The sequence below is a fragment of the Calonectris borealis genome, chromosome 1 (assembly GCF_964195595.1).
Source record: "Calonectris borealis chromosome 1, bCalBor7.hap1.2, whole genome shotgun sequence".
NCBI classification, from domain to species: domain Eukaryota; kingdom Metazoa; phylum Chordata; class Aves; order Procellariiformes; family Procellariidae; genus Calonectris; species Calonectris borealis.
Genome location: NC_134312.1, coordinates 160,182,247 through 160,201,292, shown reverse-complemented (window position 1 = coordinate 160,201,292; position 19,046 = coordinate 160,182,247). Strand labels below are relative to the sequence as shown.

The window sequence follows — 19,046 nt, the reverse complement described above, 5'->3', positions numbered from 1 at the left end:
CACAACAGGTGGAAGTTGATGGGATGAAACTAAACGTGACCAGCGAGTGGAACCTGGCTTCACCCTTATTGTCTGTCACCATTGATGGCACTCAGAGGACTATACAGGTAAACTCACCAACGCTTTGTTTGTAGAGCTGAGATAACCAGAAGCCTTTAAGTATGCAAATAATACTGATACGTGAGGTCTAAACTTGCTGCATCATAAAAATTATGTTACGTTATGCGAATAACACAATTTTTCTATTTTGAATACATCCAGAGCTTCAGTGGATTGAACTTGTCTCAGACTTACTCATCTAGAGTTTTGAATATAATTCATTTAAAGAGAAGTTGTTGCTTATTTTAGCCAGAAATTTACCCCAGTTTCTAGGATCTCTTTACTTAATGGCTGTGAGGAGATACAGTTTCTTAATCACTTAAGAAATAAAGAACAGATTACTGTTTACAAAAAGGTGGGGTCCTGCAGTAAAATTATTCTCTTCGTCATGTTTGGATTGCGTGGTTTTTCCACTTTTGGGCCTTTGCAGATTGAAAGTCGCAGGACAATGCATCTCCTACGTGACATGTTTTTATATATGCTTTTATGAAATATAATAAGTTCCATGACTTCAAAAGAAAAATGTAGAAAACATCCCAAACCTATGTGTCTCTAAGAAAAGCAGTCTAAAAAGATTAATGCACGTTGTTCCTTCTGACCAATAAATCTGTTTGAAAATAACTCCAAACAAAAGAGTGTGCCTTTAACTGCCATACAAATTTTCTGAAGGCAATGCCAGTCAGCATTTATATATTTGTTGAGAAATCATTCATTTATAAATATCTATGGATCTTGGAAGTAGTGAAAGGAAACAAAAAAAAAACCTTTCTGAGTTTTTAAAAGTATTTTTGTACATACAACATTATCTGTTTATTTTGTATACATTTATCAGTGGTACAGTGGTCAGATTTCTGATAATTTACAGTGAAATATGTGAGTTTATTTTTTCATTTTCACCCCTGGTAAATTACTCAGATGGAAATGTTATTTTTGCTGTGACTGAATTTAAAGATAAAAACTTGAAGATAAAAAATACCGTGTCTTTCAAGGATAGTATTGACTGAGAGTGAAATTTTTGTAACATGCCCAAGTAAATTCTGCACTTAAGTTTTGTAGATTTCTTGGAAGGTTAATGCCAGCTTCAGGCTTGCATGTATCTAAAATGATTTTGTAATCTAAAGTGTATTTTTATATTTTAATACTGGTCCATTTTGCTGCTATTTTATAAAGGAAATTCCTGATTTTGAGTAGGAAACAATACCGATGTATGAACATATAAAATCTGTCTAGGAGAAAAGCATTATATTTAGAATAGATAACCATATTCAGAAGGCCTCATTGCAAAGTGTGTAACAACTATATGGCTGGATACAGGTCTCCATATATCAATACTAATAGTAGTAAGACCAGTTAACTAGAAGTGTAATATTTGAACTGGCACATAAAATTAGTTTCAAAATTAATGATCGTGAGATCTGAACACGCTTTCCTCTAGGAGCTGAGCCAACAGTAGTGTTACTTGCACTCTCTGAGTATGACCAAATTTTATGAAATACTGCAGGGCTAGCAGCAGCAACAAGCAATTTGCTAGCTGCATGGTATCTATTCAACAGAATGTGGAATAAGCACATATGTTGTTTCTTTCTCAGATGTTATCTATAAGTCTTTGCTTTTAGCAAAGAAACCCAGTAGCTTGAAAAGTTATTAATCTTTTAGTGTATGTATGTAAATTTATGGGAACCTTAAACTTGACCTCTGATATCCGCTCACTGGAATCTAAATTGGTTTTTTGGTTATATATTCCTCTAGACTTGCTCCGCTGCAAGAACCAAATTAGACAAGTGTATTCCTGTAGGTCAATTTGTCTCCAAAAGCAATTGACCCCTGAGTCTTGAAGTATCTTCTTTCAGCAAGACTTAGCCCTAGAGCCATTTAAGCAACAAATATGGATGAATCGAATAATTCCAGCTGTGCTTTATTAATTTTCAGCCAGTCTAATTTCTCTTCATAGTTGGTTTCATTCTTCCAAATTTGCTCAACCAAATACAGTCTTTGTGAACATTATATTTCTTTGAAGGTTTGATTTATGCACCTTCGGTTCGATCCTGCAGTCTGGCCCCGATCCAGCAAAGCACTTAGGCATAGAAACAGAAATAAATAATTTTAAAATGTTTTGGTTTAAAATGTATTTATGTAAATTATAGTCTAGATATTCAAAGTGTTGCATATCTGTCGCACATTTAAAAATAAGTAATTAAGCATGCTCCTGTATTTCCACTCCTCTGCTAAAGGCTCGATGTGTATTAGAGCAAAGCAGAGCACCAACTCTGCCACAGAGTTAAGAAGACCTGTGAGTTTAAAAACCAGGTTTTCTGAGACTATTTCTAGAGTACGAGACCTGGGAATACATCTGAGTGCCCGAGAAGAGGTATATGCCCTGGTCACAGTCTGTGTAGGGCATATCAGGGCACAACTAGGATGTGTGGCAGCCCCCTCCCTCCTGCTTTTGTTTCCTTTGCAAGGAAGCCCATCTGCGTGCAGCAGATGGGCGCTGCGGAGTGTCTGGCCAGGTCCCCAGATGATAGAGGGACCAAAACCCTGGGATACACTGCAGGTCTGTTTGGCTGCAGCATAAGGGCTCTGAAATCTTTGTGTGCTGCTTTGGATTACTGTGAAATCCATAGGATGTTATAGAAGGTGATGAACTGATGAAAACCTGGAATCATTTGAGCAAGAGATTTCTATGATACAGCCTCTAGGGATGAGGGTGTGAGCCGACCCGGTAGCATTTCCTGAAGTACGCAGATTCCGTCATGGTTTTTTGTTGTTGTTGTTGTTTTCAGTAATTCCTCAGCTAATCCCAGTTTCTCAGCATTTTCTCTACTTACGACTAGACTCTACCTCTCATTTGGAGAGGCTGAATTGAACGCATTGTGAAGTGTAGGATTTTGTTTACCAAGCAAATGAAATTTTTGTGTGCAGAAGTACTTTGCCAAAATGGTTTCCCCTACCATTCCAAAGATGTTAGTGGCTCAGAATCTGACTTACACCTAGCTATTGTGTTTTTTGGAATCTGCCTTTGCTGAAAATCAGAGAAATAACTATAGGCATGTGGTTACAATATGTCTTCCTGAGGATTCGGATTTGAAGGGATTGACTGGTATTTAATTGAAAATACATATTTAAAATACATTTATATCAAAAACATAATTTGAATATGGTCTAGACTTTCAGGCAATATTTAGAGTAAAAATAAACAAATAAATGAGGTGCTTAATGATACCTGTGAAGAACGAGTGGAAAAGAGGAGGTTGGTTGAGTTGTGGAAAAGCACCATAAGAACTCCAGTGGAAACTGGAATGGAGAATGGTGGTTCAGAATGATATCCTGGAAAGTAATGACAGTTGGAAGAAAGGCAGCAGGCATATTTTGGGACAATGACAGCATTTTTGTCCCTCTATCTCTGCTCCCATGTACAAGTAAGCTGCATTTCAGTGAGCCCTGTGCCTGCAGAAATTGTTGTCTATGATATCTTCTCTCTCCCTGTGCGTATGAACTGGGGAGGGGGTGGAAGGAGAGAAGGGAATAAGCTTCCTTTTCCATAGAGCTGAACATCTCCTTTTATTCCCTCATGTGAACCAGAATCTAAGGGGACCTCAAGATAAATCAATGAATCCATGAAGTCCAGCAGATAGACTTGAACCTAACTGCAAGTCTATCTTTACTACAGTCAGGTTGCAAGTAGGTGCCTTCTACTGGGACACTGCGCAGGAAGACTAGGTACCTGCAGAGAGGGCAGGTTGCCTGAGAAAAAAAATGCAGGTAGGAGATCCTCAAACCCTCTTTGCTTTGACACTACTTGTGTTTGGGCAAGTTCTCAAAAACCACCCCACCGAGCATTCAAATTCTGAGGCTGCTCTATGGCAACACCACATGGACAAATTTTACAACTCCTTAGTGCTGTTAAATGCCCTGCTTTCATTGATCATCAAACACTCAACCCATACTTATATACCATTTGCTTGCAGACAGTTCCCTATAGCAAAAGGATTCTGAGCCAGAATAAATTATTTGTCACTATCATTTGCCAACACTTGTACCTCTTTCTCATATCGTATGCACTCAGCCTTTCCACTGGCATATTGTCGGCCCACACTGGTTTCACAGCTCTGCTAGCTTGCCATAATGAAACCTCCCACCCTCTGAAGGTAGTGCAGGCATTCTGCCTGGAGCCTGGAAAACTCTTGGTGGCTTTTGGCAGCTTCAGCAAAGCGATTTTTACAGTGGCGCTAGTGATGTCTCCTCTTTCATATTTCCTGGCTTTCAGAGGTTTGGTCTCTGCTAAACTCAAGCTCTGTAGGACGTAGACAGAACTCAATTGGACAAGGTCCTAAGTAGCTCAATATCACTTTGACATTAGCATTGCTTTGAACAAGGGAATATGACTACCTGATTTCCAGAGGTCCCTTCCAGCCTAACTGTTCTGTGACTCTGTTGGACATCCCAAACTCTACAGTAAAAAGGTCTTTATCAGTCAAAGCAAGGTGTAATTAAGAGAGTAATGGAGCTACTAAACAAGAACATGACCCTGTAAAGCTGAAATTATCAGTCTCAAACTTCAAGTGTTTTTGTGAATGAAATAGATGAAGATTTATCAGTGGAGTTTTCTCTACTTACAGTGTTACAGGTAATTCAGTGATGGCATCACTTATTATTTTTTCATTTAATTTATTTATTGCTTCAACAGTTGCAGCAGGAGAAGTATATTCTACATGCTGGCATATGACAAATGCAAGTGCTTCTCTGATACAATGTTTCTTTTGAGTATTATTTTGGTTTATAAGAACAGAAAAAATGAAAATGCTATAGGTTATGAAGCCTTTGTTCCTGGGAAATGTCTGACATTCTGGGAAATGTCTGACAGGAGAACAAAGCCTATGCCCAAGTATTCATTTCCTTCAACCCTGTGGAGACTTCTTTTCAAACATATGTGTAATTTTTTTTAGAAAAATTACCTATATTTATTTTTTTTTTTACTATTTTGAGGTCTCAGATGTAATCTGTGATAACGATATATCATATAGGTTTCAGTTCTAAAGTACCATTACTTCAGCACACTCATTTTCTTAAACACTGAAAATGATTTTGGGAAGCTTTTGTGAGCAGTGTACGTGAAAACTGCTTGACAGTCCATTCTTTAGTGCTGTGCAATTACTGCACACACTCTCTGTTTACCCATGATTTCAGAATTATTTTTGCTGGGTTGTTTCTAGAAGAGGGACACACAGTGATTTGCAAACAGGGGCAGACAGTTAGATATACTATATCCAAATAGCTATACTGTTGGGTAGAGAAGAGCCAGAGTGTGAGCCCCAGCACCAGGGATTCCTGATGGCCTGTATTGATTAATTGGTAGCTCACTCCCTGGCTTTGTTTCAGCCTGTTCCAGTTATGGCTGACCAGATTTATACCGTGCTGTATAGACCCATGCAGTGGGACTGAGACAGTCATTGCCATTTGGCTTTGGGACCAGGCATCAGTCCATGGCCCTCCTTTACTTAGCAGTAAATAAGCACAGGCCGCCCATGTTTTCCTGTTTGATCATCCAGCCACAGTCATCTGAGAACACAGAGCTCAGCCTTGAAACTCCAAAAATGATCAGTGGATATGATACAGAGAAACTGATTTTTATTGCCTCACTTGACACTCCCTTGGCGTTTGAGACTAGTACAGGACTAGTACAGGACTCAAATATCCCAGGCAGAAGACAAATACAAAAGCCTATTGCATACAGTGTAGTATGCCTTGTTTTGTTTCAGGCTTTTAAATTTTTTTGGAAAGTATTAATATCTCTTGGTCAGGGCACTGTTATTGTTGTTACTTCTTTCCCTGCAGTTGCACAAAGAGAATGGTAGATTTTGGCAAGTTGCTTGTTGCAGCTTTATCATTGCCTTGGCAGTGCTGTGGCAGTGTCCTTTAGCTTCATTTGAATTCCTCCTAGTTCCTGTATTGGAAGAGACCGTGAGCAGTTGATCCTTACCCACTGTATCCATGCTGCTTGTATCCTCACTCAATTGCCTCTCTTCAGTGGTGCAGAGTTGTTCCTTGCAGAGAAGCCTGTCTTAATGTTTATGCTGCTCTCTGAACATCTTCCATTTCTGTTATCTCCTTTCTGAGCTGTGGGGACCACAACTGTGCTCAGTGTTAAAAGCATGGGCAAAACTTAGACTTCTACCATAACTTAATGGTGTTCACTGATTTGTTAGCTGTTCTCATTAATAACGTTGAATGTTTCCTTTGGCTTTTTTGACCAAAACCAAGCATGGAGCTGATGTTCCTATTGAATTATCACTTCTGGTTGGTAACGGCTGGGGAGGGGAGGGAAACCATGTGGGCAAGGAAAAAAAAAGATAAACTCTTGGCAAGGGGGCTTTACCAGATAACTTTGAAGCTGTGCCACGTTCTAGAGCACAGATATTGAGGTCCTGGTGTCACCTTTGGCAAATAACATAGCTGTTCTTGTGGGTGGAGGTGGATCCTTCCCAAAGGACCAGACACAGAAGCAGAGAAAAATCCTAGTTAGAAGGAATTCTGAAACTTCATCAGCATTCATGATTCAATGCATATCTCCTAGGTGTATTTGGAAAGACCTGAGTGATCTGCTTTAGATAATTATTTGATAATTCAACTTGCTGAGTTTGTGAAACATTTTGTACAAGAAAATTAGTAATTGTACCACTTAGGTTTCATTGTTTGGTCATGGGTGATCTAAGGAAAGGCTGAGACTTCCTTTATTTCCAAGGGTTGTAGGGAAAGGGAAGGTGTATAAAAGCTGGCCTTTTTGCTGTTTCTTGCTGTAATTGCCAGTAATGCATATTAAAACAAATATTGCTATTATGGCTTCATTGACATGGGTGTTTGTCAAAATTTTTAAAATTACTGATTTTTAAAATGGGCCCTGAATACCCGTATGCCTATACGGCAGCAGCATGCCAAGCTCCTGAGTCATGAAGCCTTCAAAAATATCGGGTATCCTTTACTGTCATACCAGAGTATTTGTATTAAAGTCTACTTTAAATAGCAAGTACCCGAATCTCGTGAGCAGTCTGCAATTTGTATGAAATCAGTTTAATCAAGGCTAACTCCACACTTTTGTCCATGGTTTGAATGGAGAATGTGTGAAGGGAAGAGGGAAATTCAAGGAAATTTTTTTTTTTTTTTTTTAAATTGAGCAGCAGAAGCAAAAAGCACATACCACCACCCTTACTGATTCTTTCATGAAAATGAATTTTTTCTTTTCAGCCGGGAAGGAAATGAGTGATCAACTGCTATGCCCAATCAATCCCTCTGGAATTTATTGTCCACTTTTCAGAGAGAGGTCTCCCGCAATAAAACTCTGTCTACAAACAACATACTTCTCCCTTTCTTTAACCTAATGGGATTAGTAATATCCTGTGCTACTCAAGGGGTTAATCAAATAATGTTAGTTGTCGCAGTATCTTATGCCATATTTTTTCCCAAAGGAGCTATAAATTTTAATGACAGACAATATTCAGGATGAATAACTATAAGGATTCTATATGTGTCCAAAGACCAAAGTATTCGGTTGTTGACAGACATTGTAATTTTATGATATCTAAACCTTGAAAGACAAGGAATGGTTTTCTTGCATATGGTAACACATTCAGAGAGCAAAGGGGAAGGAAGAGGAGGAACATCAAAGAGCGAGAAAGGACTATGGATCCTGCAAAGAATCTGTCTCAGGGCTGTCATAAACATTATCAGATCTACAATCACATGGCAGCGTATTACTTGCACAGTGTCCCCCTATAAGAGCAAAACATACTACAGCATGTCAAAACAAGGGTAAAGTTTCTAAAAGTCTTAGCCATTTTGTGATTTATCGTAATAACAGCAAAAATTTAGAAGTTCACAGGGAGGACTAAACTGTTCATTATTGTAAATAATTGTAAATAGCTGGAAATGTTGGGCTGGAGTAAATGTCTGTTAGTTTTATTCTTTATTAACACCAAATAAACAATGTTTCTTGTGGGATTTTTTTTGGTGTGGTGGTTTTTGGTGGTTTGTTTTTCGTGGTGGTGTGGTTTCGTGTTTGTGGTGGGTTTTTTTGTTTGTTTGTTTGTTTGTTTGTTTGTTAAAGCCTCTTGTCTACTGCTTTATAACACCTACCTACCTCAGAGGGCTGGAGAAGCATATGGGCATTCTTGGAAGGTGCTCTATGTATATATAATACCAATACTGAAGTGGTATTACTACTCAACATTTGCATGTCTAAAGCTTGGCAAAAAGAAGTAACAAGTGACATTAACATTGGATATCGCCTAAAGAAATATTAGGAAGGATCTGTGTTTCCATTTTTCTGTTTATGGGAGGACAGAAATTTCTAAGCCACCTACTGTAATTAAATCCCAGGCATCAAGAGACCAGCGGTTCTTTTAAAAGTAGTAATAAGGTGCCTCAGCCTCTTATAAAGGTGCAGTTTCTTTATGTGGATGGATGCCCTGTAAGCCATTCACGCTGTGTTTAACATCCGTACTTGTACTGTTTGGGAACAGACTCCATTTAGTCCCTGGGAAAGGCCTGAGGTAGCTTGCAGCAGGTGCCAGGGTGGCCAGTATCTCAGCATCCTGGCAGGATCCCTTTTAAAGGTAAAGACTACTTCAGCATAGTACCATTTAAGCTAGTCTTAGAAATCCTTCACATGTCAAAATGCTTCATACACAGCAGGACTTGATCATCTCGTTCCCCACTGGGTGACTGCTGCCCTTGTAAGAAGCTGGAAAATGATGACGTGCCCTGAGGAAGAACAGCTAACTGAGGTTTCATTTACTGTGAAGTGCAATCTAAAACTGATAACGGCCAGGGGTAGAGCAGCACTCAAAATTGAGCTAAGTTTCCATCTGTAGCTTAATACACTAAGGGCAGGAAATGATGGCACCACCAGTGGAGAACACTAAATTGTGACAAAAGTAGTGATCCTCTAAGTGGAAAGTCTTGCGAGGCTGCACAAGTCTGAACGTACAGCGCAATGCGGACAGTCTCCAACGTGCAAGAAAGCTGGGTCACATTGCTAGTCTGGGATCACATCTCTGGTCTGGGATTTTGCACAGGGAGTGCTGAAATGAAGTTCTGCTTTCTGCAAAGGTTCTAGGAGGAGATGGAAAAAGGAGATTGATAAAGCCAAACCAATCCTCACATTTTGACTGGAAGATGGTTTCACAGCTGCTTCTGCAGCGTTCTCCTCCTCTCTGACCCAACCATGGGACTCCGAAGATGGGAGTGACATAGGTGAATGATGGAGCTTTCCAGGTGTCCAAGCACCCTCATGTACACAAAATCTCATAGATGAAGTACTAGCAGATGAATCTGCTGTAACTTCACCAGGTAAAATACTGTGTTTTTTTCCCCTGACTTCCCTATTGTGGGAATAATTTGTTTTTTAATTAAACCTGTCTGGGGATGATTCTGGCCTGTATTTTGCTAGGTTGAATTTTCAAGAATTTAGAAATATTGCCCAAAAAGTGGATAGCATTCTCCATTGAAATTCATGGCATAAGATGTTCAGAATTTCTGGTAGTGAGCAGTTGAGATGAAGCAATAGGAGCTGCAAGAACTGCATTCTGAAAAACAACACCATGCTGGGAAACCACACAGTGTTTCACTCAAAATTTTATCAATAGTCTTCTGTAATGATTTTGGATACTTATCAGTGGGTTTTCTGGGCTTTTTTTTGTTTTTGTGAGGGTTTTTTTTTTTGTTCTGTATAGTCTGATATGTGTTCTCCAACTGTTAATGTAGTCATGCCATGGCTTGAAAAAATTGCAAAAAACGTTGGCCAAGTGACAATCTGTACATTTTCTGTAACAAATGGTCTCCAGCTTTACTTTCAACAAATAAAGGTGATATATAGTAGTTCAAGATAAATGTGTTGGGAAACTTTAATACATGATTTCCTTTGCAAAAAAATTGCTTTTGGTCTGTTGGAGTTTCTTTGTTTTGGTATCGTTCCTTCCCTGCAGCTGCTCCCCTCCAGTAGAGAGGAGAGCCCAAGATACCAGAAGATTTGTGGAAAATACTCTGAGATCTTGTGTAATAATGTCTATGTCAGTTTAGAATCTCTTTCAATAAGATATGCTTTATGTTTGGCTGAGCTTCTTTATCCTTCTTCATGTAAAGGTTGTTACCATTTTTATCTGCAAGTGCTCATCCACTGCAGGCTTAATGCAAAGCTGATTGTAACCCTACTGCATCTTACGATGAATAGATCATTGATACCCAACTAAGTGGAAATAATTTTCTATGGCAAAGCAGAAGAATTTAAAGTCATATCACACTAACCTCTGGTGATTTACTGGGATTTACAGACTAAAATGATTATTTGTGAAATGACTGTGGTGTAGCGTACACTTAAGGTAGAGGAGGAAAATCAAACTCATTTTGTATGATTGTATACACTTGTCTATTTTTACATGCATGCATAAGCATTTTGTTTGTATATACATAGCATATGCAGTATAGCATACTGTAACCTGTGTGTGTAAAAATACATATAATATTTATGTAACACACCCATTTGACAGCTTTGAGACTGTAGATGGATTTTTTGAAGTTGTGATTTCCTTTTTTTTCAGATTTGATCTAGCTTTTTACTTTCTCATAAGGAAAAAAAATTATACTTTTAACTCATATTACGCTAATTAAGTTGGTCTGAAGCTCTATCAGTTGAATCAACCAGAAGAGCATTGGTTATGTCTAAGATCACGTAGTTGATGCCAACGGTGTAATTTTACTGTATTGGCAGGTAAACATACAGTGTTGTTTTGTCTTTGTTCAAATGGTAGACTTCCCTTGCTTTTCAGTGTAAACCTCCTAGTAAATAATTTGCAGTTTATTAGGAAAACAATGACAATGCATATAATTAGCTATTCTCTTTTGTTACATCTATTTGATTACTTTCCTGCTATCACATGCAATATGAAACCATCTATTATGAGGTATAGAATATGTAAATATCTAACTTTACAAGAGAAACTGGAGACTGGTCCTTTTTCTAAAAAGGTAGAAAATAAAAGAATAATTGTTAACCACGTCCTTTCATTTTCTTGAAAACATCAATTACATCTACAAATCCCAGAAACACAAGCCTACTAGTGGAACAGAAGTAACTCCTTTCAATATGCTTCAAAAAATCTAATCACATCTAACAGCTGAAATTTATTTACAACTGTAATTTGAAACATTAATTATGATAATGTGCTGACTTCTTTTGTAACATGGTTCTCAAAAGCCTGGCAGTTCTCTTTTTGGTCTTGATGTAACATATGTTTTGTGACTTGGAGTATTTCTCTACCTTTCTTTCTTGTTTTTGTTTTTTGAAGTATACCCAGAAAGGAAATTTCTTTTTCTCTCTGTTTGTTAACTATTTTTCTCACCTTCCCCATTATTTCCCGCCCCCCACACTGGCTGTTAATTCAAGAGATGGATTTTAGTGCTGACACTGACTCTTGATGCTATCGACAACTGAATGTAATGCTTTGTATTTTGGGCACAGCAAACAGTAGCAGTGAGGATTTACTGTATTGTGATACCAGTGCACTTCAACAGTGTCAGAGCAGGAAAAATGCTGCTTATATCTTTGCTTATATCTTATATCTTATAAAACTATGGCTTTAGAAGGTGCCTTCTTGATATACATATATATTTGGCTTTATTAAATTATTTTTGAAAGGGCTTGGTTATTGCTATGCTAGCTTATTTGATTGTGAGTAAAGAGAATCTGTGTGAGGAAGTACTCTAATGATTTGGTTTTCAGTTGTGAAAAATAAGTCAAGTTGTCAAGATACCTGGCTTTACTTTGAAAGTCTTTAAAGAAGATGACAAAAGGGCTCTATTTTTCTTTTTTTTGTTGTTTTGTTTTGTTTTTTAAGTTGTGTTTTTCTGTGTGATGGGGAGATTAGCCAAAAAAAAAAAAAAAGGAATTTTTATTAGGACATGAAAAGGTCTCTAATGACCCTTGAAAGTGGACAAAAGGGTAGCACAATAAGTGACAGAACTCTAACGAGGGTGGAGGGCATTCCAGGAAAAAAAGAAATTAAATCCTTTAATTTTTTTCAGCTTGCCTTTTTCTGACAGCTTATCAAGTGGTTGGGACTTGTTTGTTTTGGCATGCAGTTCATTCATTGTAGGCAGCCGGTACTTTGTTCTTCTTTGTGATTTCCAAAACCTGATTGTGTTTATCCTAGACTGTGGGAAAAGTGTATATTCCTGTTTCCTTTATAAAAGTAAACGTCAGGTTTTGTATGAAATTTTATTTCCCATATTTTCCATTCCATTAATCATTATTGTTGAAATATGTCAGGCTTTGGCACATCATCCTTTGTTTTCATATGATTGTACAGATTGCAGTGTCAGTGTGTGACCTGTTAAGTCAAAAAATAAGCATGTTTGGGCTGTAGTAATTATTACTTCATAAAGTGTAACTGAGGAATATGCACCATTACTGAAAAGGGACCAGGATTTAATTTATTGCTATTAAAATTGTTTCAGGGGCTATCTAGCTATTGTTGTATAGCACTTTCTCACTTTAGACTAAGATAAGACTAAAGGGAGCCATGATAATGGCTTTTCACATACTTGTAGGTAGCTGTAAAAAGAACGGGAATAATCTGTGTTTCCTGTCTGTGATGAAAAAGAGGAGAATTAATGTGCTGCAGTTGCAGTAAGGGTTATTTTAGTGAGGTATCGTGAAAAAATTTCCTAATGGTAAAGATGCTGAACACTGGGATAAATTGCTTAGGGAGACTATGGAATCTCTACAACTGAAAGATTTTAAGAGTAGGTTAGACACACATCGATTGGGCGTGATACAGGTGTGTTTTGATTCTGCCGGGGATACTAGACTAGCAGATCTCTCAAGATGATTTGCAGCCCTGTTCCTAGGATTTGCTGTCTTTAAAATGCTGAAGATCTCTGTGCAGCTCTTTGTTTGCAATTTATACTCACGTTCTCAAATCTGTGCTTCTGTACTTGTATGTACACCTGGCATTGTGTAAGTATTAGGGCTGCGTTCTGTGACTAGGGTCCTAATTTTGGGTCTATATGTGCCGTAATTTAACAGCAGGAAGAAAAAGGGAGAAAAAACTTTTCACGTTGAAGGAGGAGATGATTCACAAGAAGAAAGAATTCTTTGTGCGTTTTGCATATTTAGATTATGGATAATACTGTGTTAAATCAGTAACGTGTTTTCTTTTGCATTGTCTGGTGGCTTAGTGACAATGTAGTATTTGAAGACTGTTTAATAACTTCAATCAGCTCCTGAACCACAGTAGGTGACCAGACATTTCATAAGGTCATTTTTTTTTCCCCTGTTTTCAAAGTAGCATCATTGGAGGTTTGAATTTTAAAAAGAGATTAAAATGTCTCTCATTAGGAGAGAATGAAGATAATACTAAATGTAACAGGAATACAGAATCGCAAATGTTTAGAGGTGGTGAAAGCCTCATTATTCATGACATTCATCTTTCTGCAAGCCCAAGGTTGTTCTGTGTTGTACTTGGCTATATTTGTTTTCATTGTTCTTCAGAAATAAATTTTATTGAGTTGACTGAAACAAAAACCAAAATCTGAGCTGAAGTACGAGTTAGACTTCTAGTACTGAAATTCTTGAACAAAATGGTTATATTTTATCTGATTTATGTGTAGTTTTGTGTACTCAATTAATTTTGATTACTTTACAGTGATATGACAGAAAGAAAATGGAATGGTTTCAAATTCCGGAGAAGCTTCTAATCAGTTTTTACATCTGTTTTTTTCAGCGGCTTTCTCGGAATGCCTCTGGAGAGACAAGCATTCAGTTTCTAGGCACAGTGGTAAGTATGTATAACTATTGTCAAGAGTTATGTTGGTAGAAGAATATAATCTAAACAGAAAATAGGTAAATGACATTGGCAGGACATTTATGCTTGTATTTGTGAAGGTTAGTTTATGTGTAAACATTCTGAGCTTAACAGCTGAATTTAGGCAAATTTCTGAAGATAACTCTGAAGGCGCGGTGCACAGTATCTGCATTCCACACTTCAATTGATTCAAGTCTGCCTCTTTTTGATTTACAAGGGATTTAGGAGTAACTGGTTGTAGACTTGTAAGTTTATTGCAACATACTCAGGTTTGGTCCACATCAGGATCGAACCCACTCTTCCCCACCACCTCAACTTTCTGATCTCTGTTGCTTCACCATACCATGTACCCTCACATCCCAGAGGCAGGTCAGTAACTGTCTTATAAAAAGACTGTATAGTGATGCAAAGTGTTCTGCGGTTCTCCCAGATTCTGTTTGTTGGAGAGAAGTACTTTTAAAATCCTAATCAGATTTTATACCATTGGACAGAATTTATTAAATAAAATAAAATAAAAACTTTTATATACTTTTAGCTGTAAGAAATAGTTGGTGAATGGGAAACTACATTGATTTGGCTTAATTTTCTTGGGATGATAACATTTTGAGTCCTAATTAAATTATTTCAGAACAGATCATGGGTTATTGCTGTAATTGAGACTTTATATGAATTTTCACTCATTGTTCCTCTCTGGTGGACATAACTAGATATCATGTTCTGATGGAGTCCTGCTATTCTACCACTTTAAGCTAGAATTATTCACGTAGTGTATTTATTAATAGCGTTACCGTAACACCAAAGAATTTTATCGTGCTATTTATTCTACAAAGAAAAAGGAAACAAGATAATCCATGCTTCAGATTAATGTCCAAAACCGTGCCCAAAAGCAAGAGTACCAGGAAACAAGGAGGCAGTCCTTTATGGGTTGTCTCCTGTGTGTAGGCAGCTCACAGAAGTAGATTTGTAACAAACATAAAGATCTGTAGAAAAACACTAAGATCTATACACAGAGCTTCTGCTTCAGCCTCTGCAGTTCAAAAGCCTCAACGTTTGGGTGGTCTTCTCAGAGGACCTAAGTCCACCCTTCATTCCTCTTTTTCTAGTTAGCCTCCGGTTTCTATTGTGTCTCTTGTCTCTTCGTTCCACTTTCTGTTCTCGTACATGAGAGGAATGTTTTTTGCTGGCCCACTGATGGCCCCAGTCATTTGTTGGTTAGTCACGCCTCTGTCAGCTGGACTTCAGCAATGAAATACATCTGGGCAGGCAGCCTTTAACACTAAGAAAGCTGCAAGTATATAGAGAACTACAGATAATTGTGGAAGCATTAAACTTATTCCAGACTGTGTAATGGCCCCTGTGTAGAATTTTGAATTAAGAAATACTGTCTGTATGCTCAGATAGTGAGTGGCCTGGCTCCACCGCATCCGTAATGTCATTGTCAGCTTTGGGCTGCAGGCCATGCTTGACAGCGATGCTCTGCTGGCCTAATGGAACACTTTCCTCAAAAGAGACAGTCCCAGACAGTGAGAATTCCCCAGCCACAGTGGAAAATTTCACTATCCTCTGCTCATCATTCGTGCAATTTCTTTGATCTTCTGTTCTCTAACATCAGAGCAGCGATACAGAGAAAAACAGTTACTCCTTTCCTCGGGGGAAGGATGAAAGAACATATATGTGACAGATGTTAGTCATGTTGCTCAGTATATTACTTGACAACGTTCCTTCAGTGGTGAACACAATATAGGAACCCATGTGGAACTGAGTGGAATCGCTCTGGCCTAAGGATCAAGCTGTCTTTAGGTGCTTCTGAGTTTCCTAGCACTGTTTTCTTGGTTCAGCCTTCTCAATGGAGGTTTTTCCGTTGCTTCAGTCTCATCCCTGATGGAGTGCTTTTTGCCACCTTTGATTTACAAAACATTTGAAGTTTTGCTGTGGAGGCTTATGCTCTCTTATGATTAGTATTAGCCTGTTAATGCTACACTTTCTTTCTTCAGCCTTTTTGCAGACCCATTTAAAATAGTCCAGAGACCCACTGCTGCAACCAGATATGCAAACTTCAGGTTGAGAACGCTGGATTTAGGAAAACTAGTCTCTGTCAAGCCCTGGCCATGCTTTTTAGTGTAGTTGGCATATGTTCTAGTATGTACAGCATGCGATCACTCAATATTAATGACTTTTTGATTGTTCTTTAGCTACTTCCAGGTAGATTGGCAAAAGGATGTTTCAAACACAATCAGGGTTATTAGTTATGTATGTTGTTTATGAAGTTGATCAGAAACGGAGAGCCTTACATAGAGGCATTCCTCAAAATCTTTGCCTTTGCTTCCTGACTTATTGCATATTCATCATTTATGTACCTAAGGTGATCCTAGGAGCTACAGGTCAGTATACTAACTTTACTTCTCACTAGTGATTCCCCTTCCCACTCCCTCTTGCCATGACTTTTCTGCTTTTGCTTCAACAGCAACCTTCCAACTTTCTGTCCCATTAGTAAGGCTTACAAATTGTCCTGGAACTTTTCAATCTGTATATAATCTCATCAGCTTCCAGACAGCTTCCTCCTTTTTTCTTTCTCCCTGCATTCTTACAAAGACCAATTAAATAGCAATAAAGATGGAAGCTTTGACTGTATGAGTCTGATTTAGCTCACAATGACAAATGTTTAACAACCAGCTTCTTTCACCCTTACAAATCATTGCAGTTCTTAACAGGTTTTCTTTCTTTCTGCTTTTCTTACTATATGTGACACATAACGAAACTAGATACTGAAGATTTATGCAGACTTTCAAACATTGGTTGAAAACCTGCAGAGGTTACAAAGGTTGTATTATTGGAATACGTAGAGTATTAACCACAAGAAAATAAATATAGTCCAGTAGGTGTTTATTTTGCAAGCTAATGTCTTTTTTTAAAATTGTTTTTTACTCTTCCTTTTCACAAGCCTTAAGAGTAGGGTCTCTGCTGATCTAAAGGGAATTCTACTGTTGTATAGATTTTTTTCTTTCCACCCAGCTTCAGAGGCATTGTGAACCACAGTGCTTCTAGTAGTAGAGCTACCATATTTCAGTAGTGCAGAAGGTGTCACTAGGAAAAACGTGCAGTTGCTTCTGGAAGCATTAACTTCTGCAAGTCCCTTTTGAACATGGGCAGTGAGAATCCTGAGACTGGCTACAAAGTGCTGTGGTATTCTGCAGAAAGTGGGTAATTCATGCAACAAGGATTTCACTTGTGAAAGTAGTGACACTTCGGCCCATCGTTAGGACCGGTCAGTGAGGATTGTTCCAGCTCACGTGATGTGGATGATCGGGTGGAACCACACAGCTGCATATGCCGTTCTTACTTAAATTCTGTTATATATTTGTATGTTTTAAAGAGAAGGTATAGTGAATATATTAAAGCTGTCCATGGGGCGTAAACTCAAAAGTGCCTGAGAGATTTAGAAATACCGGTGTTACCAAAAGCCGTGTCCTAAAATCACTTAGATTATTTTGGGAATCTTGGTCAGAATTCCTTTGGAAAAAGAAATAAGAAAGCGCTTGGAGTTCTTTCTAAATTTTGCTTCCATGACTTAAAAGAAACCAGAAGTGCCACAAGTTCCCACAGAACAACTTCTTATAGTCTTTGCCTGAGACCTCCTTGAGCAAGCGATGGTGGTGTCAAGGTGAAGCTGAAGCTGCATATGTGCTTGTTGGATGGCCAGTGTGAACGTGCTGACTGGCCAGCTGCTGCTGCCAAATTTCCCTCAGCTGGAGTATGGATTTAGGTCTCTTGCTTCCTTAACGCAGCCGGTGCTCTTCAGAAGATTTGTGGAAACATAGTTATGGTTCCTACAATACTTAAAGGTAGTTGGATTTACCTACCTTTTCTTCAAATTTGGTTGAAATTTATCAGCAGGTTAAAATAGCGTATGTGGGTGCAAATGGGATAATTAGATGGAATGAGCTGGGGATGGGGATTGAGAGGCAGAAATCTGGATTGCAAGTCTTGCTTTCTTACAAAACCAGACTGGAAATGGGCTATTACATTTAGATTCTAATGTTTTGCTTTTTATTTGTTCATTTTTAATCTTGACCTTTTCTTCTGTTTTCAATTAAAGTTTTAATTTGCAGAGAAAAATGTGTGATAACTCGTAAGTAGGTCAGAATTCCCATGAATGTCTTAATGTTGGTGGATTCTGTAATGTGTATGCTATCTGTAGTGTAGTAGTCTTTGCTTACAATAAATTATGCCCTTATCCCTTGGAAATAAGCAAATGGAAAAATAAGGATTTCTGATTTTCCATACTTCATTTGACATGTTTCTTTCTTACTGAGCTCAGTAATGAGCTTAATAAGGACAAGGACTGAACTTGGTTGGTTAGCCTGTTACTTCTTGGAACACAAGTGGACAGGTTACCCAAAGGTAACTCAAGGGATTTCCTTTGGTAGATTAAGATTTATCAATGTTGAAATAATTATTAGTGTCTTTGTTTGGCCAAAGAAGTATTGTTGGGTTTTTTAAACTGTATCAAGACTGTTACCTCATAGTGAAGATCTAGTGTTTTCTTCTGAAGATGATGTCTACTGCCAAGTAATAAACATATGTGTAGCCCATGTTTTTAAACAGCTTTTTGATGGCTGCAACTTTGGCATATACCCAAGAACTGTTTAGGAGGTATTAATTTATATGGCTTTGAAGCTTAACCAGGAATCTTAATGAAACAAAGGCATGATAAAATTAGTAAAGCTAATTTAAGTGTCTGAATGTAAATTTTAAATGAAGTTTTTATTGATAATAAATATACTTTGTTTCTCATTAGTCTTTTAGGCTTCAGCGGTAATATCAGTAAAATAAACATGTTTTACAAAGATTTAACATTAAAAATGCTATTAATATGACCCTTGGTACTTCAGCACAATTAGATTTCAAAGTGAGCATTTAGGATGTAACAGCGATTAATGACAACCATCGAAAACAATTTTGAACTCCATCAGTTTAACTCAGGAGGGTAAACTTAATATGATAATTTATCTAGTTGAATTGTATCAGCTTAGCAGGAAAGTATGCAAATATGTGACCCTTACCTAGAATCTAAATGGATGCTGTGTTGAT

At 37.9% G+C, this 19,046-nt stretch overlaps 1 protein-coding gene across 9 annotated transcripts in view; it reads left to right on the top strand.

The window, feature by feature from the left end:
* The window catches only part of PCCA (propionyl-CoA carboxylase subunit alpha), a 291,279-nt gene that overhangs the window by 217,539 nt on the left and 54,694 nt on the right, over positions 1-19,046 (top strand). For all 9 annotated transcript variants that reach the window (XM_075137806.1, XM_075137817.1, XM_075137809.1 and 6 more), the window contains 2 exons: positions 9-107; positions 13,875-13,928. In XM_075137806.1, coding sequence (XP_074993907.1) covers positions 9-107; positions 13,875-13,928 — 153 coding nt within the window. The remainder of the gene's footprint in view (positions 1-8; positions 108-13,874; positions 13,929-19,046) is intronic.